Source organism: Chelonia mydas, chromosome 27, assembly GCF_015237465.2.
Source record: "Chelonia mydas isolate rCheMyd1 chromosome 27, rCheMyd1.pri.v2, whole genome shotgun sequence".
In the NCBI taxonomy this organism is placed as follows: Eukaryota; Metazoa; Chordata; order Testudines; family Cheloniidae; genus Chelonia; species Chelonia mydas.
Genome location: NC_057860.1, coordinates 6894491 through 6917677, shown reverse-complemented (window position 1 = coordinate 6917677; position 23187 = coordinate 6894491). Strand labels below are relative to the sequence as shown.

At 44.9% G+C, this 23187-nt stretch overlaps 1 protein-coding gene across 8 annotated transcripts in view; it reads right to left on the bottom strand.

Annotated features, from left to right (window-relative positions):
• TANC2 (tetratricopeptide repeat, ankyrin repeat and coiled-coil containing 2) overlaps positions 1-23187 on the bottom strand; it is a 675729-nt gene that overhangs the window by 65548 nt on the left and 586994 nt on the right. For all 8 annotated transcript variants that reach the window (XM_037886783.2, XM_037886784.2, XM_037886786.2 and 5 more), the window contains 2 exons: positions 20625-20791; positions 17892-18499 (listed from right to left, as the gene is read on the bottom strand). In XM_037886783.2, the coding sequence (XP_037742711.1) occupies positions 17892-18499; positions 20625-20791 (775 nt within the window). The remainder of the gene's footprint in view (positions 1-17891; positions 18500-20624; positions 20792-23187) is intronic.

Sequence of the window (23187 nt, the reverse complement as noted above, 5' to 3'; positions counted from 1 at the left end):
ACATAAACAAATCAGCTTGGGGTAGTTTCTTCTCTGGGCTTTCACCATTGGAGACCAGGGTTCAAATGCAGATCGAGGGCACCAATGAACATGAACTGGGTGGTTCTATCTTAGTCCCTAGTGAACATGGATTCTAATCACAAAAGCATCACATAATTCACATTTTCACACCAAAAGTGAAAAGCAAGGGGCACTGACAGAGAACTGAATATCACAATTCACATGCTATTAGTAATTTGATATTCAAGCACATCCCTACATTCCATCATTCATTATCCACAGCACGTACAAAAAGCAAACCGAGGTGTTAATTTTGACCTACAAAGCCCTGCATGGGTTGTGCCCTGGCTTCTTCACAGAGATCCACTTCTGTTATTCACATTCCCGGCAGTTAAAATTAACTAGCAGATTCCAGTTAACACTCTGAACGCTGCCAGGCTGGTCAGTGTTTTCAGGATGAGGGAGGAACTCACTTCATCTGCTTGTCCAAAAGAGCCTAGGATTTGGGCGTGGGGTTGTTTTTTTTGTTTTTACTCTTTCAAGGCATGCAACAAACCCGGTTTATTCAGCTATTTCCTGAGCACCTTGTCTGGAGGGGATGAGTCTCTCTTGCGGGTTGGGGGAACACCCCCAGTTGATTTGTCAACTTCATTACATCATGTAGCAATACAAAAGAATTACAGGAAGAACTGCTTTCTTCTAACATTGAACATCACTAGATTAAGGAAAGCTGTATTATCCCTAAAACTACTCCTCCATCTCTTCCTTCCTGCTTTAGTAGGTATCTTCTGCCGACTACATTCTTTGCCCACAGACATATCCTCACATTCAGAATTCCAGTTTTGTGATCTGAGAAAAATTCTCAATGTGCCCAAAGATTACAATGGATGATGAAGATAAAGAGCTAACGGGCCTGATTCTCTTTTACACGAAGATACCTTTCTATCTCTCCAGCAAAGGGGATTTAAAATAGGTGTAAAAATTACACTAACTCCCAATTTAAGGCACTGTTACACTAAGGCCCCTTTATACAACTCTGGCAGTGTCAGTGAGCATCAGCCACAATAGATTTGCTTTGTGCTCTGTAAATTCCAAGCTCCCTGATTTATATCCAAGTTGCCTTTCTTGAAGCTAATTTGATGAAAACCCTCCAACATACAGACAGTTGACACTGGGCCCAGTGAATTCGCTTTTCCAGGAGACTCATGTTCATATTTTATTCAGAGCTCCACAGTGCGCTTCTATTAGAACTGCAGTGCACACAGTACTTCCTGTCCCGGCAAAGACAAGTGTCTCCTTTTCTACTAGACATCTCGGAAACGTCTCTCTTAAAAGGAAGCCAATTTGCAAAAATGTCTCCTGAAAAAACAAAGATGCTCTAAGCCAATGTCCTGCCCAGCACACACACAGAGCACAAAGATTCACCATTCACGGTGGGCATTTTTGAAAGATCATTAGATCACTGAAGTTAACTGATTGAATTTTGCACCAATGATTTATTTCATGTACCAGTCAGGAAATGCAGCTTTGCTGCTCAAGTTTATGGTAAATTTGAGTGAGGGTGGGCGAGTATGCGTCTAATGCTGGGAGATTTTGTACTGATTTGTGTGTGTGGCGAATGAGGGATGTTTGCTGTGGTGAGGAGCTATCTGTGTTTGGGGTTATTGTGTGTTCTGGTTGTGTTGTTGTGTCTAGGAGGTCGTGCTATCGAGTTGTGTTGGTGATGAACGAAGGGCGGTTGTGTTGACTTGTGTTTGGGGAGATTGTGCTTTGGGATTTTGTGTTGTATAATTTATAAAGTCAAAATGGCTGAGAACTTAAAAGTCCATGTTCCCCACAGTTTGTACAGAGGGCTGTCCCCCTGGCTGGAGACACAACCACCTCTTTGTTACCCTGCACAGCTGTTACTCCTACCTTCTGATCAGCTGTCACATTCCAACTACCACAGAACCTTTGGACTCCAACACTCCATCTGGTTCTCGCAGACAGTAAGAAGGAAGGTGGGCAAATGTGTGTGTAGGGCTGGGAGAGCTGTTGATTTGTGTGGGGGCTGTTCTGTGCAGGGAGATTTGTGCTGATTCGTGCAGGTGACGAATGATGGGTGGATGCTGCGGTGAGGCGCTGTGTGTGTTTGGGGATATTGTGTGTGCTGGTTGTGTTGTTGTGTGGGTGGTTTTGAAGAACTGTGGCAGCTGGGCCAAGTAATCCACCATCTGTGCAGTCTCCCTCATATAACCAATGAAATTGTTGTATGTAAATTAGCTGCAGAATAAGGGTGTGGGTTGACTGAGTTACTCGGACAGTATAATTATGTAGGACTTTTGGCATGGCATGCCTTTCTGCTGCACCATATGGGTGTAATTAAAATGGCTGAGAATTTAAAAATTGTACAGCAACAGATCACAAAACCCTGTGATGATTCAACCTGGTGATATTCGGAACTAAAAGAGATTTCAGCCATGCCTGTGGCTGTCTCTATCACTTCACACTGACTCAGCAGACATTCTAGGCTTCAGAACAACAATCCTGGAGTTTTATTATAGAGATTAACTGTGAACGGATATAGAGTTCATTAAACGTTATGCAAGAAATAACACAGGCAAAATAGGAAATGCACCTATATGTGCAATATCACGCCCTATGGAATAAAACACTGATCAGCTTAGGCTGTAAAGCAGGAGAATTCAAAATCTTTGTAATTTTACATCACTGCAGGTGCTATTCTTATTTGTATGAATATCCCACTCTTTCTAAGCTAGTTGATTCAATAATACCTTGGAGCTGTAAAGTCTGCAGCAAAGAAGAATGGTTTAATTGATTAGGCCATGGAGAGATGAACAACTGTACACTGAACCACAGAAGTCACCTGGAAATCTAAAAGTAATTGAAGATCCAGAAGAAGTGTGACAAGGACAGGTGCATTCCCTAATTCTGGGGCAAGATCCCTACCCTGTGATGTTCTTTGGTTGCTTTCCTCTGCCAACTAAAATCAAATCACCTTATCTCAGGGGTGGGCAAACTTTTTGGCCCGAGGGCCACATCGAGGTTGCAAAACGGTATGCAGGGCCAGGTAGGTAAGGCTGTGCCTCCCCAAACAGCCTGGCCTCCACCCCCTATCTGCCCCCTTCCACTTCCTGCCCCCTGACTGCCCCCCTCAGAACCTCCCAGCTCCTTGTCCCCTGACCACCCCCTCGGGACCCCACCCCCTATCTAAGCCCCCCTGCTCCTTGTCCCCTGACTGCCCCGCCCCTATCCACACCCCTGCCCCCAACAGACCCCCCCGGGACTCCTGATCCCCCCACCCTCCCACACTTCTTGTCCCCTGACCCCCCCTCCCGGGACCCCCATCCCTAACTGCCCCCCCAGGACCCCACCCACTAGCCAACCCCCCCTGCTCCCTGTCTCCTGACAGCCCCGCTCTCCGAACCTCCACCCCATCCTACTGCCCCCTGTCCCTTGACTGCCCCCCAAGAACTCCTTCCCCCCTCCACCCCCTTACTAAGCCGCTCAGATCGGCAAGACAGGCTTGTTGGAAAGCCTGGTAGGTGGGTGGGCGCTGCTTGTGCGGCGGTGTGACTGCGGGGGAGGGGGAACAGCGGGGGAAGGGCCGGGGGCAAGCCTCCCCGGCCGGGAGCTCAGGGGCCAGGCAGGACGGTCCTGTGGGCCAGATACGGCCCACGGGCCGTAGTTTGCCCACCTCTGCCTTATCTAGACTAAGTCGTTCATATTATTATTATTACAATGATTTTGTTATGTTGCAGTAGAGACTAGAGACCCCAATCATAGACAGGACCACATTGTGCTAGGTACTAAACACACAACCAAAAGTCAGTCCCTGAGACTAAGGATACATGGGACCATTACGATCATCTTGTCTGATCATCTGCATAACACAGGCTAGAGAATTTCACACAGTGATTTCTGTATCAAGTTTAATTTGTGGTTTAACTGGAGAATGTCTTTTAGAAAGACGTCCAATCTTAACTGAAAGCCTTAACAAAGACCCTATCTCAGTCAAACAGATATGCGATGCACTTAATTTTTGATGAATATAAGACACAGGATTGTACACAGGATCTGTATATTGGTGCTATCATAGCCCAGTCTGCTTCACTATCACCCAATGGCTTGACATGTATACTGATCAGGAGAAATGGCAAAACAGAAAACTGTGGAATCCCATAGAAGAGAGCCCAAGGGGTAACTGCCCAGTGCCACACTCTGGGACGTCTTTAAAAGGCAGGCATGGAATCATTCTGATGCAGACTGGTCTACCCTGCAAGGGTCTGCAGTCAAATCAACAAAATCCTGTGACCAAAGTTTTTTGATGGACGTAATAAAATCAGCAAGGTCATTTGACCCTTGTCTCTTGTTAGGAGGTGAACAGCTACCAGTAAAACCACCACAGACATATCCACATGGAGGCTAAAATCTAGGTCAAGGACAGAGACAGGATCAAAGAAATCTGACTCTCATATTTTCTTGGAACCACATTCTCAATCTTCTCCAGAAAGGGCAGGGCAGAAAAAGGATGGTAGCTAGCAAGGTCTTCAGACGTCGAGAGATGGTTTACTGTGCATGTGCCTAACAACCCCCTCATTTGGCGAAAGTTGGCACCCTAACCTCCTTTAACAGGGCATTAACAATCTCTACCAACATTATGATTCATGATAGAAAGTTACCAAGTTTCTTCCCATCTCTTTGATCAGCAGTCATCTCACTGTTGCAAATCAGTTGAAACTCTGAAATTCTGCTAATGATCCTGATGTAATATTAATATTTCTCAAGGTTTATTTTTTGTTTAATATTCTATTTGCACTGGTGACATTGTGCCTGTATTTTATTATGTACAGGAGAGTACATGCCTCAGACTACAGTAAACACTTGGCTGTCCCAGAGAAGCAAAACATCTCTAGTTTATCCAGGATAATGTAGATGAATTCTCCCCAAGAACTCTTTCAGGGGAACATCTGCACTGAACTGCCTGAAATAATGGCAGATAACAGAAGCAGCCCAGGGAAGCATCATGGATGGAATTGGAAAATCTATGGCCACCTTTTAGATTTAAAGGCAACAAAAGATATTAACTATTTTTAAAAAAAAGGATTTAAAGCCACTGTTTTAATATGAGTTTGACAAGGTGAATCTCTGTTAGCAAAGAAGAAATCCTTATGTCCTAGATTAGTTTATAAGCATTTCAACTGACTCACTGGCTGTTACGAATGGATTACTTTGTATTTTAAGTAAACAGGTGTGGCTTTAAGACTGTGACAAGAAATCTCAGGAATACTTAAGAAATATATATGATAGATAGAGTAACTAAGCCTTCTCTAAATTAAGCACTCCCATGATCTTGGATTTAAAATATATTTAGCACCTTAACCTGCTGGATATGTTGGGCCTGATTCTCCACTGCACCACCTGTTCTTGTTTGATCCTGCTTTTGAAGTTTTTTACACCCCCTTTGCATAAGGGTAAATTACTGCACAAGGTTCAAGGAGAATCAGGCCCTCTATTAAAGATTATTTTGGTCATTGTAGATCTTTAAATTTGAGGCCTGGTCTGTGACGGTGCCCCCCATAAGGCTTTATGGAAATATGCTTATGAATATATATGACATAACTGGAATATGTTCTATGCTACATATGCCATCTAACATATCTATGTAAAGGTTATGATCTACTGAATCTATTAATCCTATTGGTTTGCATGTATCATTTTTCTATTCGAAGTTATGAATATTGGCCACGTACTAGCTTGATTTCTAAATAACCTTAGTAGAGCATTTGGTCAGTTCCTGGAGAAAGGAATTTGCGAAGTTAAGTGCCCAGTCAAGAAGCACTTAAGGAACAGTGCATCTTGGAAGGCTCCAATCCACATAAGACGTCTTCCGGAGACATTCAAGATGCCAGGTGGGCAGTGGCTTCTGCCTGTAAAAACTGTGAGTCTTGCATGGACATGTGACTGGCACAGGTGACTCCAGAACTCCATCTTGGAGCTGGACTTTGCATTGGCGAGAGGAGGGGGTCTCCACCCACAAGAGAAAGTCTATTTAAGCCCGTGGAAGACCCCTCCATTTTCTCTTCAGCTGGCTAAAGAGAGAGCCTCTCCACCCCCAAGAAAGAAACTGGAACAAAGGACAGTAACTATAGGGGGTATGAATGATTGCTGGACCGGGACTAGAAGGAGATTAGTCTGTAAAAGGAAGCTTACTGGAACAGGTGAAGTTTTGTCTGTATTCAGTTTTATTAGACAAAGACTTGCGGGTTTTATTTTATTTTGCTTGGTAATTCACTTTGTTCGGTCTGTTACTACTTGGAACCACTTAAATCTTACTTTCTGTACTTAATAAAATCACTTTTTACTTATTAATTAACCCAGAGTATGTATTAATAGTTGGGGGGGGGAAACAGCTGTGCATATCTCTCTATCAGTGTTATAGAGGGTGAACAATATATCAGTTTACCCTGTATAAGCTTTATACAGGGTAAAATAGATTTATTTAGGGTTTGGACCCCATTGGGAGTTGGGCATCTGAGTGTTAATGACAGGCACACTTCTGTAAGCTGCTTTCAGTTAAGCCTTCCGCTGTTAGGTGACATGGTTCAGACCTGGGTCTGGGTTTGCAGCAGGCTAGTGGGTCTGGCTCAAACCAGGCAGGGCACTGAAGTCCTAAGTTGACTGGGCAGGAAAGCAGGGGCAGAAGTAGTCTTGGCACATCAGATGGGAGCTCCCAGGGGGTTTCTGTGATCCAACCCATCATATGGTCATAACAAGGATGCTTTAAGAGGCATTTTTAATGTAGCAAACATTCATGTTTTCTTTGATAAATTTCTGTTCAAGGTGCATCTTTTTCCTGTGGACAGTGATACAGAATGGATTATTTCAATGTGCGTTTTCAGTGTTCAGATATGAAAATTGTACAGCATACAGTGGTTTTTAGTTCAGAGTCTAAAGAATTATTGGATGGTACATCAACTCAAGGTAGAGTGACATGCAGTTATATTTTTACTTTCAATGGTTTTGGGGAGCAGTCAGCTAAAAATTCCTTAGAGTAATCACTATAAAGTGCTACCATTTGGGAGAGACCAGTGGACTAACTAGATTGGGTTGAGCAGCAGGGTTATTGTAAATGAGTTGGTCTGAGTGCCCTCTTGTGGCCGGGGTGCCCTTTATTCTCCCTCTACAGAGACTCCACACACTTGTTCCTTCAAATGTTGCTTGCCCCTTATTGGGGTAAGGGTTTATTCAGACATATAAACTCAAAAGCAAAACTCAAAGTCCCCAAAATCTGTCCTGAGGCCTGGCTCTTACCTCACAGCCTGGGTGTGACAAGGGGTTCATTCATAGTCCTCTTTCTATATTAGTTCTTAGGGTGTGACCCACCCTGGTGTTTGGCTTGCAGCTGTCCTGCTCTGAGCTGACTCCCCTGTATACTTCCCAGGATCAGCCCTCTCAAACAACTGCTTCAGCTTTCTTACAAGAAACCAGTTACTTGAGGTTCCCTACCTGTGCCTGGTGTCTCTGGTTAGCTCATTTAGCAAGTCTGCTCCAGGCTTCAAGTCTCCTGCAAGCAGCTCCCTCACTTCCTCTGCTCTCTCACAATTATCCACAGTGCAAGTTGTTTTACCGCAGTCCAATTGCCTGATCAATAAAACTAGCTGGAGTCAAAATACTTTGATGGCAGACCACAATGAAAGGCCATTTGAAAAAAGTGCGGCCCCGAACAGTTTTAGAACCACCAGAACATCTTGCAGATCCATTGGCAGAGAACCTGGGTCAGGACACAGCCAGTTCTAACCACGGTGGAGTGCAAAGGATGTACGAAAGCCCTGGTGCAGCAAAGCAGCAAGCAGATGCTTTGATGTCAATGGAACTTCTTGTGTACTTAAAGTTAAGCACAGGCTTAAGTATTTTGCTGGATCAGGGCCTGAGGGAGGAGGCTTGGAGGGAAATAAGGATGGTGGCAAAATGAGAAGCAGCAAACTAGATGTACATTTTAGCTGATTAAAATGTGACCTTCACCGTATACAAAACACACACACAGCATTGTCTCTGTTAGCGTTTGGGCTGCGTCTATCACAAGCTGGTAACCCTGAGCTACTCTATTCATGGTAAAGTCTTTTTCAGGTGGCCACAATTATTTCAGATCTCCATGTCATTAATCACGGTTTAGAATCTGCCTGGGTGGCAAAAAGAACAGGAGGACTTGTGCCACCTTAGAGACTAACAAATTTATTTGAGCATAAGCTTTCATGGGCCAGGCGGCATTTCCCATCTTCTGTTCAGACTGACACTGGGGCTGCAGCCCTGCCCAACTCTTTCAGTTCAAAAATGCATTTCAGCACTTCATTAAAAGAGCAGACCCACCACCTGAGACCAAGTTAAACCATCACTTTTCTTGTTTCACATTTTCCACCAATGCCACAGGTGTAGTTAGTCCAATGCTTTCATTCTGATTATTATTACAACACTAGCTTATACTGCCCTCAACAGTCCCTGCTACATTTCCCACCCCGGTTAGTAGCATGTTTTTCTATCATATCTTGAATCTGTACTTCTGAATGTGATTAAACAGAGTCACTCAAGGAACAGCGGGATTTCTTTATGATGGTGTACAGGGTTACTTACACAAGGTAATGGTTCTCCTATGTTCACTTCGTCAAGCTGTGATAAATTCCCTCGCTATTTTATAGCTATTACACTGAATGTAGTGGAGTAAGACGGCCCTATTCATTCCAGGCAGACTTCTGGGATGCCTAACAGTACTATTCCCAATGATGGCAGCACAGCAAACTTACTATGCTTTGGTACAGGCAACGTTTGCCAGTTTAATTAACTGAAAGACTTATGATGAATTATGATGAAGGACTTATGATGACCCAACGTCTGGAACCCAAGCTTGTTCCCAGTTTATCCTGATGAAGAAATGGGATATTGCAATGAAAATACCCACATCTTATTACATTTATTATACCAGGAACACAACGGTGCCCCAAACTACCACTCCTGCCCATTTGTACCAACATTTCACTCGTGTGAAGTTTGTGCACAATGCTAGCATTCTGACTGGATAGCATTTTGTACCCACCCTACATTGGCTGCGTGCAGGTGAAAATGACTGCACAGAGTGCAAGCTAGGGGAGAATCTGGCCTCATGTCTTTTTATCTGTGATGTACAGCACCCAGCACCCCTCTGGGCACTGTAAAATAACTAACCACAACACCATATCCCTGGTGTCTGTGTCCCAGTGAGCTGAGTGCCTTGGCGTATATACGTGACTGGGGGCATGCAGAGCACACTAGCGCTGAAAGTGTTGGCGAAAATAAGACAGAACCAAGAGATTTGATTTCTTGAGCTAAATCTGTGATTAATGTATTTGATTTCTTGTGTGAATGTGCCTTAACAAACGAGTCTGCAGCCACTAAAACATAAAAAGAATAATAATGACAGGGAGTGGTACATTTTATCTGTATTGATCAAAAAATAATTGGGGTATCAAACAGAATGGGATATTGAGCCTGGAGAGAGGTACTATATGGGAGAACTAATTTTCTTACTAGCAAATAGATAATTGGGGTGTAAAACAGAAATGGGGGTATTGAGCTATGAAGGAAAGAGACAGAGTTTCATTGATGAAAACAGAAAATGGCACAGTACTGGAGTCCAGTAAGGACCAGATTTTCAGAAGCGCTCAGCTCCCATTTCGGCTCCTAAACGAGTGGTGCTTAGCACCCAGCAGCTCCCTTTGGAAACAATGGCTGCTTCTGAAATATGGCCACTTCATTTCAGTACCTAAATGGGAGCTGTTGGGTGTGAGCATTTTTGAAATTTGGCCTTGAGAGAGAGAGAGAGAGAGAGAGAGAGTTGGTGTGTATATGTGTATATGTGTATATATGTATAGTATATACACAATGTGTGTTTTTTTATACACACACACACACACACACACACACACACACGTGCACAAGGGATTTAAAAATTCTTGTTAAAACTGTAATTTTTCTTTTCCTCAAACTGAAATGGCAGTTTCACCTCCCTGAATAAAATCCATCAAACACACAAACAAAACCACCCTCAGGTTTGTCCCCATCTTTTCTGAGAACCCTTTACCACACCAACTACTTATAAAGAAGAATGTATTGCTTAGAGACTTCAGGGACTCTCAGGTTACTGAAAATAGACGAATGAATGCATTCAACAATTAAACGTATCTCCACAATGACAAACCAAGATATGCAATTTGAAACGAAATTTAGACTATTAAAACAAGCCAATGTGTGACACAAGAAAGCAGCAGCATTTTAAGAAGTTTGCAGTTCTGAGGTGTAAATGAATTTTTATACGAGTCAGTTACACTATCTCCTGCTTGTTGTCTCCAAACTTTCTACATCCGTTCCCTTTCATTTCAGCATTATTATTTCTCAGAGAGACTAGGCTATATATCAAAAATACAAACGTCATATTTTTGCTAATTTGCACAAACACATAAGTTTGCTGGGTAATATATAGAAATAGTCGCTTCCTGAACTGTGATTAACTAAGAGCTCCATCGGCAGCATGATTTTGTGGAGATGTAGGGAGAGAAAAAAGAATGTAAAATACCCACGCTAGATGATGATATAAGGTAATTCCACTGGAAACCATGGCAACTCGAGATACTGGTTTATAGCTTCACACATTCGGTTTAGATTGCTACTGCACCCTAATTCCTACAAGATGTTATTACCAAGCTACCTTTACTTAAGAGTTTTGAAGGCTGATATGAACTGACTTGATTCTGCAAAGGTGAAACAAAGAGGACTAGTAGCTCTCATTAATTTTTATAGAGCTTTCCTGGGGTATTAGCCAGAAGTCTCCTATTAATATTAATAGACAGTGGCTGTATGCCTAATTCTCTGTGTACTGAAGGGAAATTTACTGCAAAAGATTTATTCCTCTGCATTGTGCTCTCAACAAGACTCCAGTGGCCTGATTTTCAAAGATACTGAGTGCCTGCAGCTCCTTTTATCTTCAAGTGCTCAGCACCTCTGAGACTCTTACTGCAGCTGTCCAAGGCCTCCGCAATAAAGCCGTAAGCCAGAGTCTTAGGAGGATAGAACTGCACCCTCATTTAGTAAAAATGCACAGTGCACAGCAGGCCATTTTTCCTAAGACATTTTTAATGAATGACATTCTGCTCCCTCAGATTAGTACCTCTCTTCTGCATTTCTTATTTAGGAGGGTGAAAAGAGGGTGACTGTCCCCCTAAAAGACACACCACACATTTAAAAGTTTCAATTTTAAAACAGAAATGTGCCTAGCTAAAATTGACTCCATGCAGGATAAATCCTTCTTGAGACAGCGAGGGAGAAAAAGTGGCATTGCCTCATTTCTGTAGATGCAGAGCATTTCTCATTACATGTATTCATGGGCCAAGCTTAATAAATACAAATGCAGCTGAGATTTCCTAACTCTGCTTTGCCTATATAACCTAGTAGGTACTGGAAGGTTTTGATCATACAGCAATTCACTCCCTCCTGGGGATCTCACTGTACAGGAGCAAAGCTGTGACCTCTGTAATTTTCATTATTTTAAATCTGAACAGATATACCATGAGCGCATTTTATTATGAGAGGAAAGCAGAGCCAGGCTGATGAATATACGAACTAGGCATGTGCATAGGGTCTAAATATGTGTGTGGGAATGGGGAGGGGGGGGAGTGGATTTTTATTTTATTTTAACCGATTCATGAACTGAAAGAGCTTCACTCACTTGAGTAAGTGGCATTGTGACCCAGCATGTGTCATGACGGAGGGGCGGCTGGGACAAATTTGAGTGCTGTGGCAACCCCATGTGCCAGGTTGCAACACTGCTCGTTCAGGTGAGTGAAGTTTCCCGCATCAGTGGATGAGTGGGCAGAGACAGTCTTCACACACAGCTGAAGCTCTCTTTGCTGTTCCCAACGGGGCCACTGGTTAAAGAAACCACTTCCTTCCCCAACAGCAGCACGTGAACAGGCTGGGTTGGGAATTTACTGCCAGGGCATGTATGAGAGGGAACATCACCGAAGTGTATTTTTTCCCCTTCTCTCCATGTATCAGCTGTCTATTGTTACTCATATTCGAAGGTAGGGGCCCAAAAGTATATGTTTGCTTAGGGCCCAGTTATGGGTTAATCCCGCCCTGGTTGAAGGCCCAAATGCTCCCTTACCCTAAACACCTTTTTACACAGCTCCAGTGGTGTAACTGTGTGTGGGAGCGTTCTCTGACCAGCACAGAGGTGTCAGGAGAAGAAGGGAATGTCGCCAGCTATTCTACACTGGAGCAATGGCCCATAGAGAGAGATTACAAGATTGGGAAATTTAGCGCAGCCCCGGGGGCCAGAGCCAGAATTAAGGGGGTGCAAAGGAAGCTACCAGCCTACCTTGTCCCTTCCTTACCTTTGCTGAGATCAACACAGGCAAAGAGAAAAGGAGACTCTAGCTGAAAGATTCTGAACATGTTTGATGTGGCTTAAGAGGCAGACAAGGAGTAAGGAGACCTGGGGTCTACATTTGACTCCCAGCGCTTTGCTGACTTCAGCTCTCTGTGCCTCATTTTCCCCCCATCTATAACAGAGATAACAACACCTTCCTTCCTAAGTCTGTGAATCGCTTTGAAATCACTGCATGAAAGGTTCTAAAATAAAAGTCTATGCAAAAAATGCCTTAGCATTATAGCAACATTTAGGTCCAGAAGTGCAGAGGTAACGATAAATGCACAATGATAAGTTTGCCCCCTTGTGCATAAACCTTAAAAAATGGTCGCCCAGTATATAGTTTTATATTATATATCACATAATACAACTGGCTAACAGTAGTACACTGATGGTCTGCAGAAGTCATTACTGGTTACAATGCTGGTTAAAATATCAGGCAAGAGCTTTTCTTGTGTCCTATTATTAAACAGTCAGCGCTGAGGGGCTCCCTTGTGGGATAATCTAGAATGATAGTGTTTCCCTTCAATGCCAATTAGCCTTTGCTTTGGTTAGAAAACTCACGCTGAGCATTCAGGGAAGAAGAAGGCTAGAAGCACAACAGGCTAAAAGAAAAATCTGGAGGGCAGGAGGTTTGTTGCTTGATTGTATGTAGCTAGAAGAGCATGTGTTAAATTTGAGTACGATACTTAGCCGTTTTGTTTGTTTGTTTTTCCTTTTCTGTTCTGCTGTGAGGATGGGACAATGGATGTTCCAGTCTTATTAATGGAAGGAAAAAGACCATCCCAGCTGCAGTGCTGCTGACCCAGGTCCCATTATCTCAATTTCCTCCATAACATCCTCCAAATCTGTTCACTTCTGTCAGGGAAAGTCAATTAAGAGCTGTTTCACATGGTCACACTTCAGTTTCAAAGCTATTCTCATGAGAGAATCAGCCTCAGCAATCACTATCTCTACAGTAGCTCTCTGCAAAGTCAACAAGCCTAGGTTTAGCTGCTTGTTTCTGAAATTCAGCACAAGGGAACTAAACTGTGCTTCACACAGCTACCACGCCTTTTCAATTTCCATTTTACTGGGGAAAAAAATCAAGCTCACCATGAGCAAACAAAATGCAAGCAAGTCTTCACACACTTGTCCTATTATTAGTCAAATCAGTGGCAAGCTGTGCCCCAATTAATGTAGTGAAAATACATAAGTGATTTTTCATCTTAATTGTTGATGAGGGCTTACCACGCTCTGAGCTCAACGTCAGCTCTACCTTGAGAGTGGGACAAGAAGACTTACACAACACAATAGCTAACTCTCCGGGGCACTATTGATGACTGATATGTACCGCATTTTATTTATAAGTATCTTTCTCAGACCTGAAGAAGAGTGCTGTGTAGCTCAAAAGCTTGTCTGTTTCACCAACAGAAATGGGTCCCATAAAACATATTACCTCACCCAACTTCTCTCTCTATCAGGATATGATACAATTAGCACACATAATGCATTAGAGGTTTTTAATAGTCCTTCAGTAGGTATGGACTTGCCCTCTGGGCACAGGAACCAGTACTACTTATTGTTTCTGTTGCAGTCCATCAGAGTGCTTCATCTTTGCCTCTGGCAAAAATTACTGTAAGTGAGTGAAGCCTGGCTAGCTCTGGTCTACGATTTCATATTTACAAAAGGTTTTTTCCTCCCCTTTTACAGCGATTTATGGTTTCATCTGTTTAAGATGGTAAATTTGGGACTAAACTGATGCCTGAAAGCCCACAGAAATAACTCTCTCAGTATTACAGGTTGTCTGAGCTCTGAATGGCAAGTTCTGTGGTGCGGGAACGTTGGAACAACGGAGGATTGGTTTCCCCTCACTATACTAGTAAGAATGAACTTCATGACACTGCACCTGTCAGGCATGTATACTCAAGGTCAGGGAAAGTTCAATAACTGAGATGATCAGCATCATTACAGTACAGGGATTCAAAGCTCCAGATGACGTGTGTTAGTTGGGAAGCCTGTGCAAAACATTCACACTGTGCATAAAGGTTACAAAACTGCATGAAACCTGAAGCTCAGCCCAAACTGTTTGTTACCTTCAGAGTGAACCATGGCTGATTTATGATTTCATGCTAAAACCATGTGAAATTTCTGGCTGTGCATGGTTTCAGTGCAAAGCCTGGTGAAACAGCAGTTTTGCCTGAGTTTTGCTTTGAGTTTGTGAGTTCATTCAAACTTGGAGCTCAAAGGCACATTCAGAAGGCATAAACCCATGTAGACCAAAACTAAGGAGAAGGACATTCTTGGAATCCTGAGAATCAGAACTGCACACATTTGCACAGCTTTACAAATTTGCCTAATTACTACAGCACATACACAGTGTAAAAAAAATTGATGCCTAATCCATCAGATGTGCTCTGGTTAACTTTACTGTATTTGGTAGAGAAGGAAGAAAATGTTTTTTTATTTTCATGCAAAATGTATGCCATGACTAATTATCAACAGCAAGTGTCAAAGCTTGCACCTAAACCCACAGTTTTGTCCCATCTGTGATAAAACAGTAAAGTAATTAGTAGCTAGTGCATTAGAGATTCACATCTTAGTTGATGAAATTGTGTACATCCAGTCAAAAATTACTATGGTCAGAAAGCGTCTGGGCTAAGCACAAGTGGATATTAGGGAGAATGTTTTCAGTACAGTAGGCTCGGATTAAAAATAAATGAGACACATGCATTTAAATGGCTTTGCAATTAGCAGATAACTCTGGTGAAAGCTATGGTGGGAAAAGCATTGCATGGTGAGAAGTATCTAATGACTCTGAGGAAAGATATAACATAAATAATTAACACTGATATAAAGATAACTGCGGAGAAGTCGAAGATGCATTGCAAGGGTTAAATAACAGGAGAGCTGTGCAGAAATCTTCTAAAGCAGCCAGGATTTCCACTGGGAGCAGCTGTATGTTATTTTTTCTACTAAATCCTGTTTACCAAGAAGCTCCATACCCGAGATGGTAAATATATTCTTTACCTTGGCACTGATAACAGCAACAACTTGCTTTAATGAGGTGAGTGACTGTCACCTTGGCTGAATACTCAGTTTCAGCAGATAGAAAAGGAGTACTTGTGGCACCTTAGAGACTAACCAATTTATTTGAGCATGAGCTTTCGTGAGCTACAGCTCTGTAGCTCACGAAAGCTCATGCTCAAATAAATTGGTTAGTCTCTAAGGTGCCACAAGTACTCCTTTTCTTTTTGCGAATACAGACTAACACGGCTGTTACTCTGAAACCTTTCAGCAGATACTATCACTATGTACTGACTGCCGGTTCAAGGAGATGCATTGCTGGGGCTCAGAATATGAATGACTTTCCCAATTTTTATATATCTGTTTCAGGGAATGGGCTAATATAAGTGAAACTAGAACTGTTGGGATGTACAATTAAAATGATGAAGACAACACCTGCACCCAATCTGAGGTTGAAAGACAGAAGATACATTTTTAATAATGTAGTAGTATTCTCATGCTATCAGTGCATTTAAACAGACTATAAAGTCTAGTAGTGACTTGATATAACTTATGTTCACAGCTATGCCAGGAACACAATAATAATTTATCAGATGGTCATTGTGTCTTTTAAACACGAATTCACACTCCAAAAACACAATGGGGCCTGATTCTGCATTCACAAAACATTCAGTGGGAGTTCTATGTACAGAATGGCTTTTGAATCGGGCTCATTGTATATATATGTGTGTATGTTGTTTGATTTTCATCTCTTTATCATCTATCCCAGACTGATTATATGCCTTTGCAGATGTGATGGACTAAGAATCTCCCATTTAGTCTGTACTGTATTTATCCATATTCAAAGATTATTAGGTTTTAGAGTGATAGCTGTGTTAGTCTGTATCAACAAAAAGGAGGAGGAGTACTTGTGGCACCTTAGAGACTAACAAATTTATTTGGGCATAAGCTTTCATGGGCTAAAACCCACTTCATCAGATGCATGTGTAAGGGGACTGTTGCCCCCTTACTAACAGTCAGTGGGGTGTTTTGGTGGCTAGCTCCCAGTACTAAAAGGGGAAGGGTCGATGGGGAATCAGGACCCTGAGACTGACAGTCCCCAGGAACAATGGGGAGAGGCCAATGCTCCAGGTCAGCCTGAATGACAGGGCGGGCAGGCTAATCAGGGAGTCAGGAGGCCAGGGAGGTCCCGTCTCCGTGTGAGCTGGATTTGCCTGGATCAGACAGAGTGGGGCCGAGCTAAGGAGAAAGCAGGGGCCCAAGCTAAGCTGGGGAGCAGAGCTGGGCCAGATCCAGAGGGACCAGAAAAGCAGCCCAGAGAGAGCAGACCCTGTCCTGGGAGCAGAGCTGCAGCCCCAAAGCCAGAGGCACAGCCCAGAGAGAGCAGACTTGCCCTGGGAGGAGAGCTGCAGCAACCAGAGCCAGAGGGGCCAGAAAAGCAGCCCAGGAAGCAGGTCAGTGCTGGGAGCAGAGTCACAGAAGCAGCCTGCAGAGCAGACCTGTCCTGGGAGCAGAGCTGCAGCAACCAGAGCCAGAGGGGCCAGAGAAGCAGCCCAGGGAGCTGGAGACAGAGCAGCAGCAGTGCTGAGACCGAGTGGTGCAGCTGGGGCTGGAGCAGTCCGGAGCTGGGTGTGGTGAACAGCTGGGGAGAGCGAGGGGGACCCTGGGCAGCGGGCCCAGCACAGGGAGACGCCTCAGCCAAGAGGCTCTGCAGGCCAGGCTTGGATCGTAACCCCGACAGGGCGGGGGCGACACTGGGAAGAAGGGTCCTACCACTTAGAGCCTGAGAGCCTGTGGCCACCACCAGAGCAAGTGTCCAACCCACAGCATCCCTGCAGCACAGCCAGGGCCTGAGAAGGGGCCTGGGACTTACAAGGAACAGACTGTGAACTGCCCGGACGTTCCAGAGACACTGTTTGTGATGTTCCCTGCCACAGAGCAGGTTGATGTGTTTCCTTTAACCTTTCCCATTTTTCCTTATTCTTTTTAAAATTCATTGTTGATTAAATAACTTGCATTTGCTTTAACTTGTATGTAATGGTCAGTGAGTCAGAGAAGTGCCCAGTGCAGAGAGAGCACCCTGGAATGGGGACACCCTAGCCCCTGTCCTAGGTGACCATAGCAGGGTTGGGGGTCGAGCCCCCCAGGAATCCTGGGCCCAGCCTTGTTGGGGTTACAAGGACTCTGCCAGACAGGAGAGTGGAAGGGGAGTCCTCAAGGGCAGGGAGGCCACTGGGTAAAGGAAGTGGGAGCGAGGACTCAGATCCTTTCGCTAGCCCACTTCACCGGGGTAGTGCAGAAGCCAGGAAAGTTCCCCACAAGAGCGGGACTATTCCTCCGCTTACACATGGAGTGGAAAATACAGTAGCAAGATTATTAGGATGAGCAAGAGTGAAATACTGCAGATATTTTTATTGCAATTACTTACCGAGGGTCACAGAGAAACTTGGTCTTTTCTCCTTCCTCTCTCCAGATAAGCCATTCTCGAAAAGACGGATGAACAAACATTCGTGTCATGTCTCTACGCTTGATAAGAAACATGGAGAGGTTCTCCATCCTCTGCTGAAAGTCATCCCATTCCAGTGTGCCCTCAATGCTGCCAGCATTAATGGCCTGAAATATATGTTCATCTGTTAATGGATGCAGAGATGCCACTGCCACATTCAAGAGAGGCATAACCCGATCAAAGGAAGACTGTGTTGGGAACTTCATATTGCATTGCAATAGGTAAACCTCAGAGAGAGAGACTGGGACTACTTTATAGCTGGAGCTCTTTAGTACCAGGTAGCCCTTCTCTATGAGATCAAAAGTGAGCTTTAGGTATAGATAGGACCCTTGGCTCAAGGTCTTGAGGTGAGAACTGAGTTTGCCAAATGTAGTGTTGTCCATTTTGCCATTAAGGGAGATGTTGTTCTGGATCTCAGAGCTGCTGTGTATTCGATGAAGGATATATGCCTGGAGGTCCTGATCTATGGCTTCGTTCTCTTCCAGTCTATCCAAAAAAATCCTATGGAAGGGCAACAACTTAATTATTTCCTGGAAGAAAAGAAAAGAAATTATTCATGTTGGAAGGGCTTATTATTAATAAAAATAAACATCTGTATTCCATCAGCACCTAGAGAGGTGTTGGGCAAATACCTAAGATGACATGGTCCATGCCCCACGGACCTTACAATCTAAAAAGCACTGGAGTGGGTTTCTTTGTAAAACTAGGTGGCTGAAATAAAACTGAGGAAAGTTTTTCCTAACACACTTGCCAAGGAAAGGGGTTGGAGTATTCACAAAGAGCAGTGCCCTTTAAAATTATAGTCCCATCCCAACCAGCTATTGGACCTGCCATCAGCTTTCTTCTGTGTCATGCAGATGCCCAGGTTAGGGCATCACCTGTGGGCAGCCAACGCTGGTGGGGTCCAGGACTCTAGGCCTCTCATGGAAACAGACAGCTTAGTATATCTCAAGGAGTGCTGAGTGCAGTAGTCTTCAGCATCATACAGCAGTTGATTAAATGGAAGGTTATTCGTAGATATTTCCTACTGCACAGTGAATGCCATAAGGAAACACTATATATGCCGTTGATTTGCTCAGAGCCAACAGTGGGTTCTCTTTTCTCAGCCAAAGGGCTGTTTCTGAAAGTGTATAGTGTGGGATTGCACATCTACTATATATCACCAAGATATTGTGGGCTGGCATGTCTGATCTGGTAAGTTCAGTTTACACTGCTCATGCCGTACAAAGTGAGTGTAAATGAGATGGAAGTTTCCCCTAGAGAATTTTACTCTCTGCCAATATAAAGCTAGGAGAGGCAATTCTGCTGCCCCTGCTGGAAACCCCACCCCATGCAAGGGGAATGAGGGGATACATTAGGTGTGTTGTGGTGGGGTGGGTAAATGGAGGTGAATCTAGATTAGCATAAGGTCTCTGAGAGATATTATGCCAGTGTTGTAAGTTAAAGCTGCCCCTTGAAGCTTTGACTTGCACTGGTGCTGGATGACTGAGAATCAGGGAGCTGCAACCAGCTCCCTGAAAGTAAAGTTTGGGCACAGAGGAGAATCAAATCTTACAATTTAAAAAAATTGAGGGCTACAAAAGCTCTGACCAATTAAATAACTGAGAGCTTAAAATACCAGGAATGCAATTTAAAATCTGTCATTGAAACAAACATTACAAAATCCCTTTTTTCCAGAATGAAATATTTAAACTACCCTAAAATAAAGGGGAAGTAAGAAAGTGTGGCACTGAAATAGGAAGACTGTGCAACCTGCCACTGTAACAAATACAAAAATTGCTAGTGAGAACTGCAAGTCCCTGCAGTTCTTGATTTACAATAATGGTGAATTACTTCTGGGGTCTGGCTGGGAGAATTACAGCTAAATAGATCGATTGGTATTTTCCTGTCTATTGTCACTACACTAGAGGAAAATACAGTACAGGATCTGAGCAAAGAGGATGTTCATTAATGCCTTAGACACTAACATTATAATGTATGTTAGCAACAGAAATTGAGCTGAAGTCGACATAACCGAGACAAAAACACTTAGAACAGTGTCAGCTACATTCACTCTAAAACCTCAGAAACTGCCGAAGATCAAGTGTTCTAATAGAGTTAAATAGCTTCTTGGACCCATGTTATGACTCCTTCAGACTGTACCAAATAAACACACAGACCCTGAATCAGTCTATCATAGTTATATTCTCATACTGATGGGCAGGAAGTTATGCATGAAATCCCTTCTCCTAGCTTCTTCTCATTTAAGAGAGAATACACGACTAAGCTCCCATTTCGTAACAGTCCAGTCTCAGAGACTTCGGGCCTGGTCTTGCAAGCAGTCTGATGGTGAGTGGTCCTCTCTCATGTGAATAGTCTTGCTGAAATGAATGGAACTACTTGCTGAGCAAGGATTATTGACACGAGTAAAGCGTGCAGGACCAGACTCTTGTCCTGTAACAGTATCCAGAGAAAGAGTCTAGGGGACATAAATCATTGTATGCATGCATGAATGCATTACAAAAAGACTGGCGCAAAGGAGAGATAAAATGATATAACTTCAAAAAAATTAATAATTAAATCTATATGACACTTGTTAAGATTTTCAATAAGAAAACCCATCATGACAAAAATCCATCGTTTGTGTGTTTAATAGGAAACATGGTCTTAGTATACCTGCAGACTTGTCCTGACCGTCACTATCAACTTCAGCCAGGATGGGAATTTTCCGATCATTTTGCTCAAGAATGATACTATGGTGTCCCCATAATCTGGCTTGTGAAATTCAGCTTCATTTAAACCATCAATTAATATGATGTAGTCTTCATCTGGGATCTTCCTCTCTGAGATGATATGAAAGAGAAAAAGCTTCAGTCCACCGGCTAGCAACATGGCTACAATGAGCACTCACCACATTGTTTGAAATCAGATATTGCTATAGACGAAAAGAGATAAAATAACTGTACTTCTCAGGTTGCATAAAATATGTATTTGATTTACAACATCTATACAATTGTGACAACCACTTCATTTAAACAATTAAGGCTATTAAACAAGTTACCTTTCTCCCCAAACTCAAATATATTTGAGAAATGTGAATCAACATCTCTCAGCACATTTTGACAAGAACATTATTACATGTACTTTCACTGGTGACATTAAACATCAACAGCCTCTTGATGTAAACCTGTTGCAACATTTACAGTTGCTATGAATACGTATGCATAGTAGTATATGCCACTAGCACCTTTAGATAATCTAGATTGGGATGTTGTGTACGCACACAGTAGACTTTCTAACCAACTAATGCTCATGCTGGGTTAGATTTTCGAACGTGCATGCAAATACTAATAAACATGTGCAAACCATGGTTCACGGGCAGTACAGGTGTTTGAGCACAAATCAGTTTGCATGCACAGGAGCTGGTCAGATGAACTTTTCAAAATTCTGCCCTCTGTTCAGTAAAGATGGGTCCAGAACAAACCCCTGCCTCATGAACTTCAGAGAAGTTTGGATCTGAATTCTATGGCTCTGACCATCTCGACGATTACGTTTGCTGACAGTTGTACATGGACATTTTTAAGCGTAGGACCCTGGGCAATTTTCATGCTGCTAACAACATAATTACTGAGGAAAAACGGTGCGGTTTTTATGCAATAAAGTTACATTTCTCGAGCAGATTTTGAAGGCTGAACTTTAAGTTTAGCATTAATCGATGCCAATAAGAGGAACTACGTCTCATGACGCTGCAGTCCATTAAATAAAAATAGCGGTGTCACAAATCTGTCCTTGGCAGAAACCCCCTTTAGGAGTATGTGGGGAGTGCAAGTGTGTGGGTCTGTAGGGAGCCAGGGTGGCTCCCCTCCGAACCAGAGGGTAAAGAGCCACACTTGCAGCCTGAGTGGACGGGGCCAGGCCAAGCTTCCGCCAATCCCCGGAAGGGGAAGGGTGGGATAGGAAGTACAAAGGGCGGGGCCCTTTGCCCAGTGAAGAGAGCACCAGGGAGGGAGACAGACACAGGCTGCTCCCTTGCGATCCTGCTGCTGACCCAGGCGAAGCCCTGGGCAAGGAGGAGCCTGACCGGGAGGAAGGCCTGTGGCAACCAGGGCTGCCAGCTGCTGAATACCCAGAGGACCTGGAGGGGCCTGACGGCAGCCCAGGCCAGCGTGAGTCCGATACCGAAGGGGAGCGGGAGTGGCCCGCAGCGGAATACCCAGACGAGATGGAGGGACCGGAGCTGCCCGCAGCGGAATACCCGGAGGAGATGGAGGGACCGGAGCTGCCCGCAGCGGAATACCCAGACGAGATGGAGGGACCGGAGCTGCCCGCAGCAGAATACTCGGACGAGATGGAGGGACCGGAGCTGCCCGCAGCGGAATACCCGGAGGAGATGGAGGGACCGGAGCGACCCGCCTGACAGACCGGGTAGGAAGTAGCCCAGGGGCCCAGCTACACCGTGGGGTGGGTGTGTTTGGTCAGCGGGCGCAGACTGCCCCGCTGACCCAGCGGGCGGGACTTTCGCTTCCCGCCACTGCCAGGGCCCTGGGCTGGAAGGCAGTGGAGTTGGGTGGGCCTGCGTTCCCCTACCCCGGCGCTCCCCTGCCTGAGGGGCGCTACTGACTCCTGCCGGCGCTCCCCTGCCCGAGGGGCGCGCTACAGACTCCTGCCGGCGCTCCCCTGTCTGAGGGGCGCTACTGACTCCTGCCGGCGCTCCCCTGCCCGAGGGGCGCTACTGACTCCTGCCGGCGCTCCCCTGCCCGAGGGGCGCTACTGACTCCTGCCGGCGCTCCCCTGCCCGAGGGGCGCTACTGACTCCTGCCGGCGCTCCCCTGCCCGAGGGGCGCTACTGACTCCTGCCGGCGCTCCCCTGCCTGAGGGGCTACTGACTCCTGCCGGCGCTCCCCTGCCCGAGGGGCGCTACTGACTCCTGCCGGCGCTCCCCTGCCTGAGGGGCTACTGACTCGTGCCGGCGCTCCCCTGCCCGAGGGGCGCTACTGACTCGTGCCGGCGCTCCCCTGCCTGAGGGGCTACTGACTCCTGCCGGCGCTCCCCTGCCCGAGGGGCGCTACTGACTCCTGCCGGCGCTCCCCTGCCCGAGGGGCGCTACTGACTCCTGCCGGCGCTCCCCTGCCCGAGGGGCGCTACTGACTCCTGCCGGCGCTCCCCTGCCCGAGGGGCGCTACTGACTCCTGCCGGCGCTCCCCTGCCCGAGGGGCGCTACTGACTCCTGCCGGCGCTC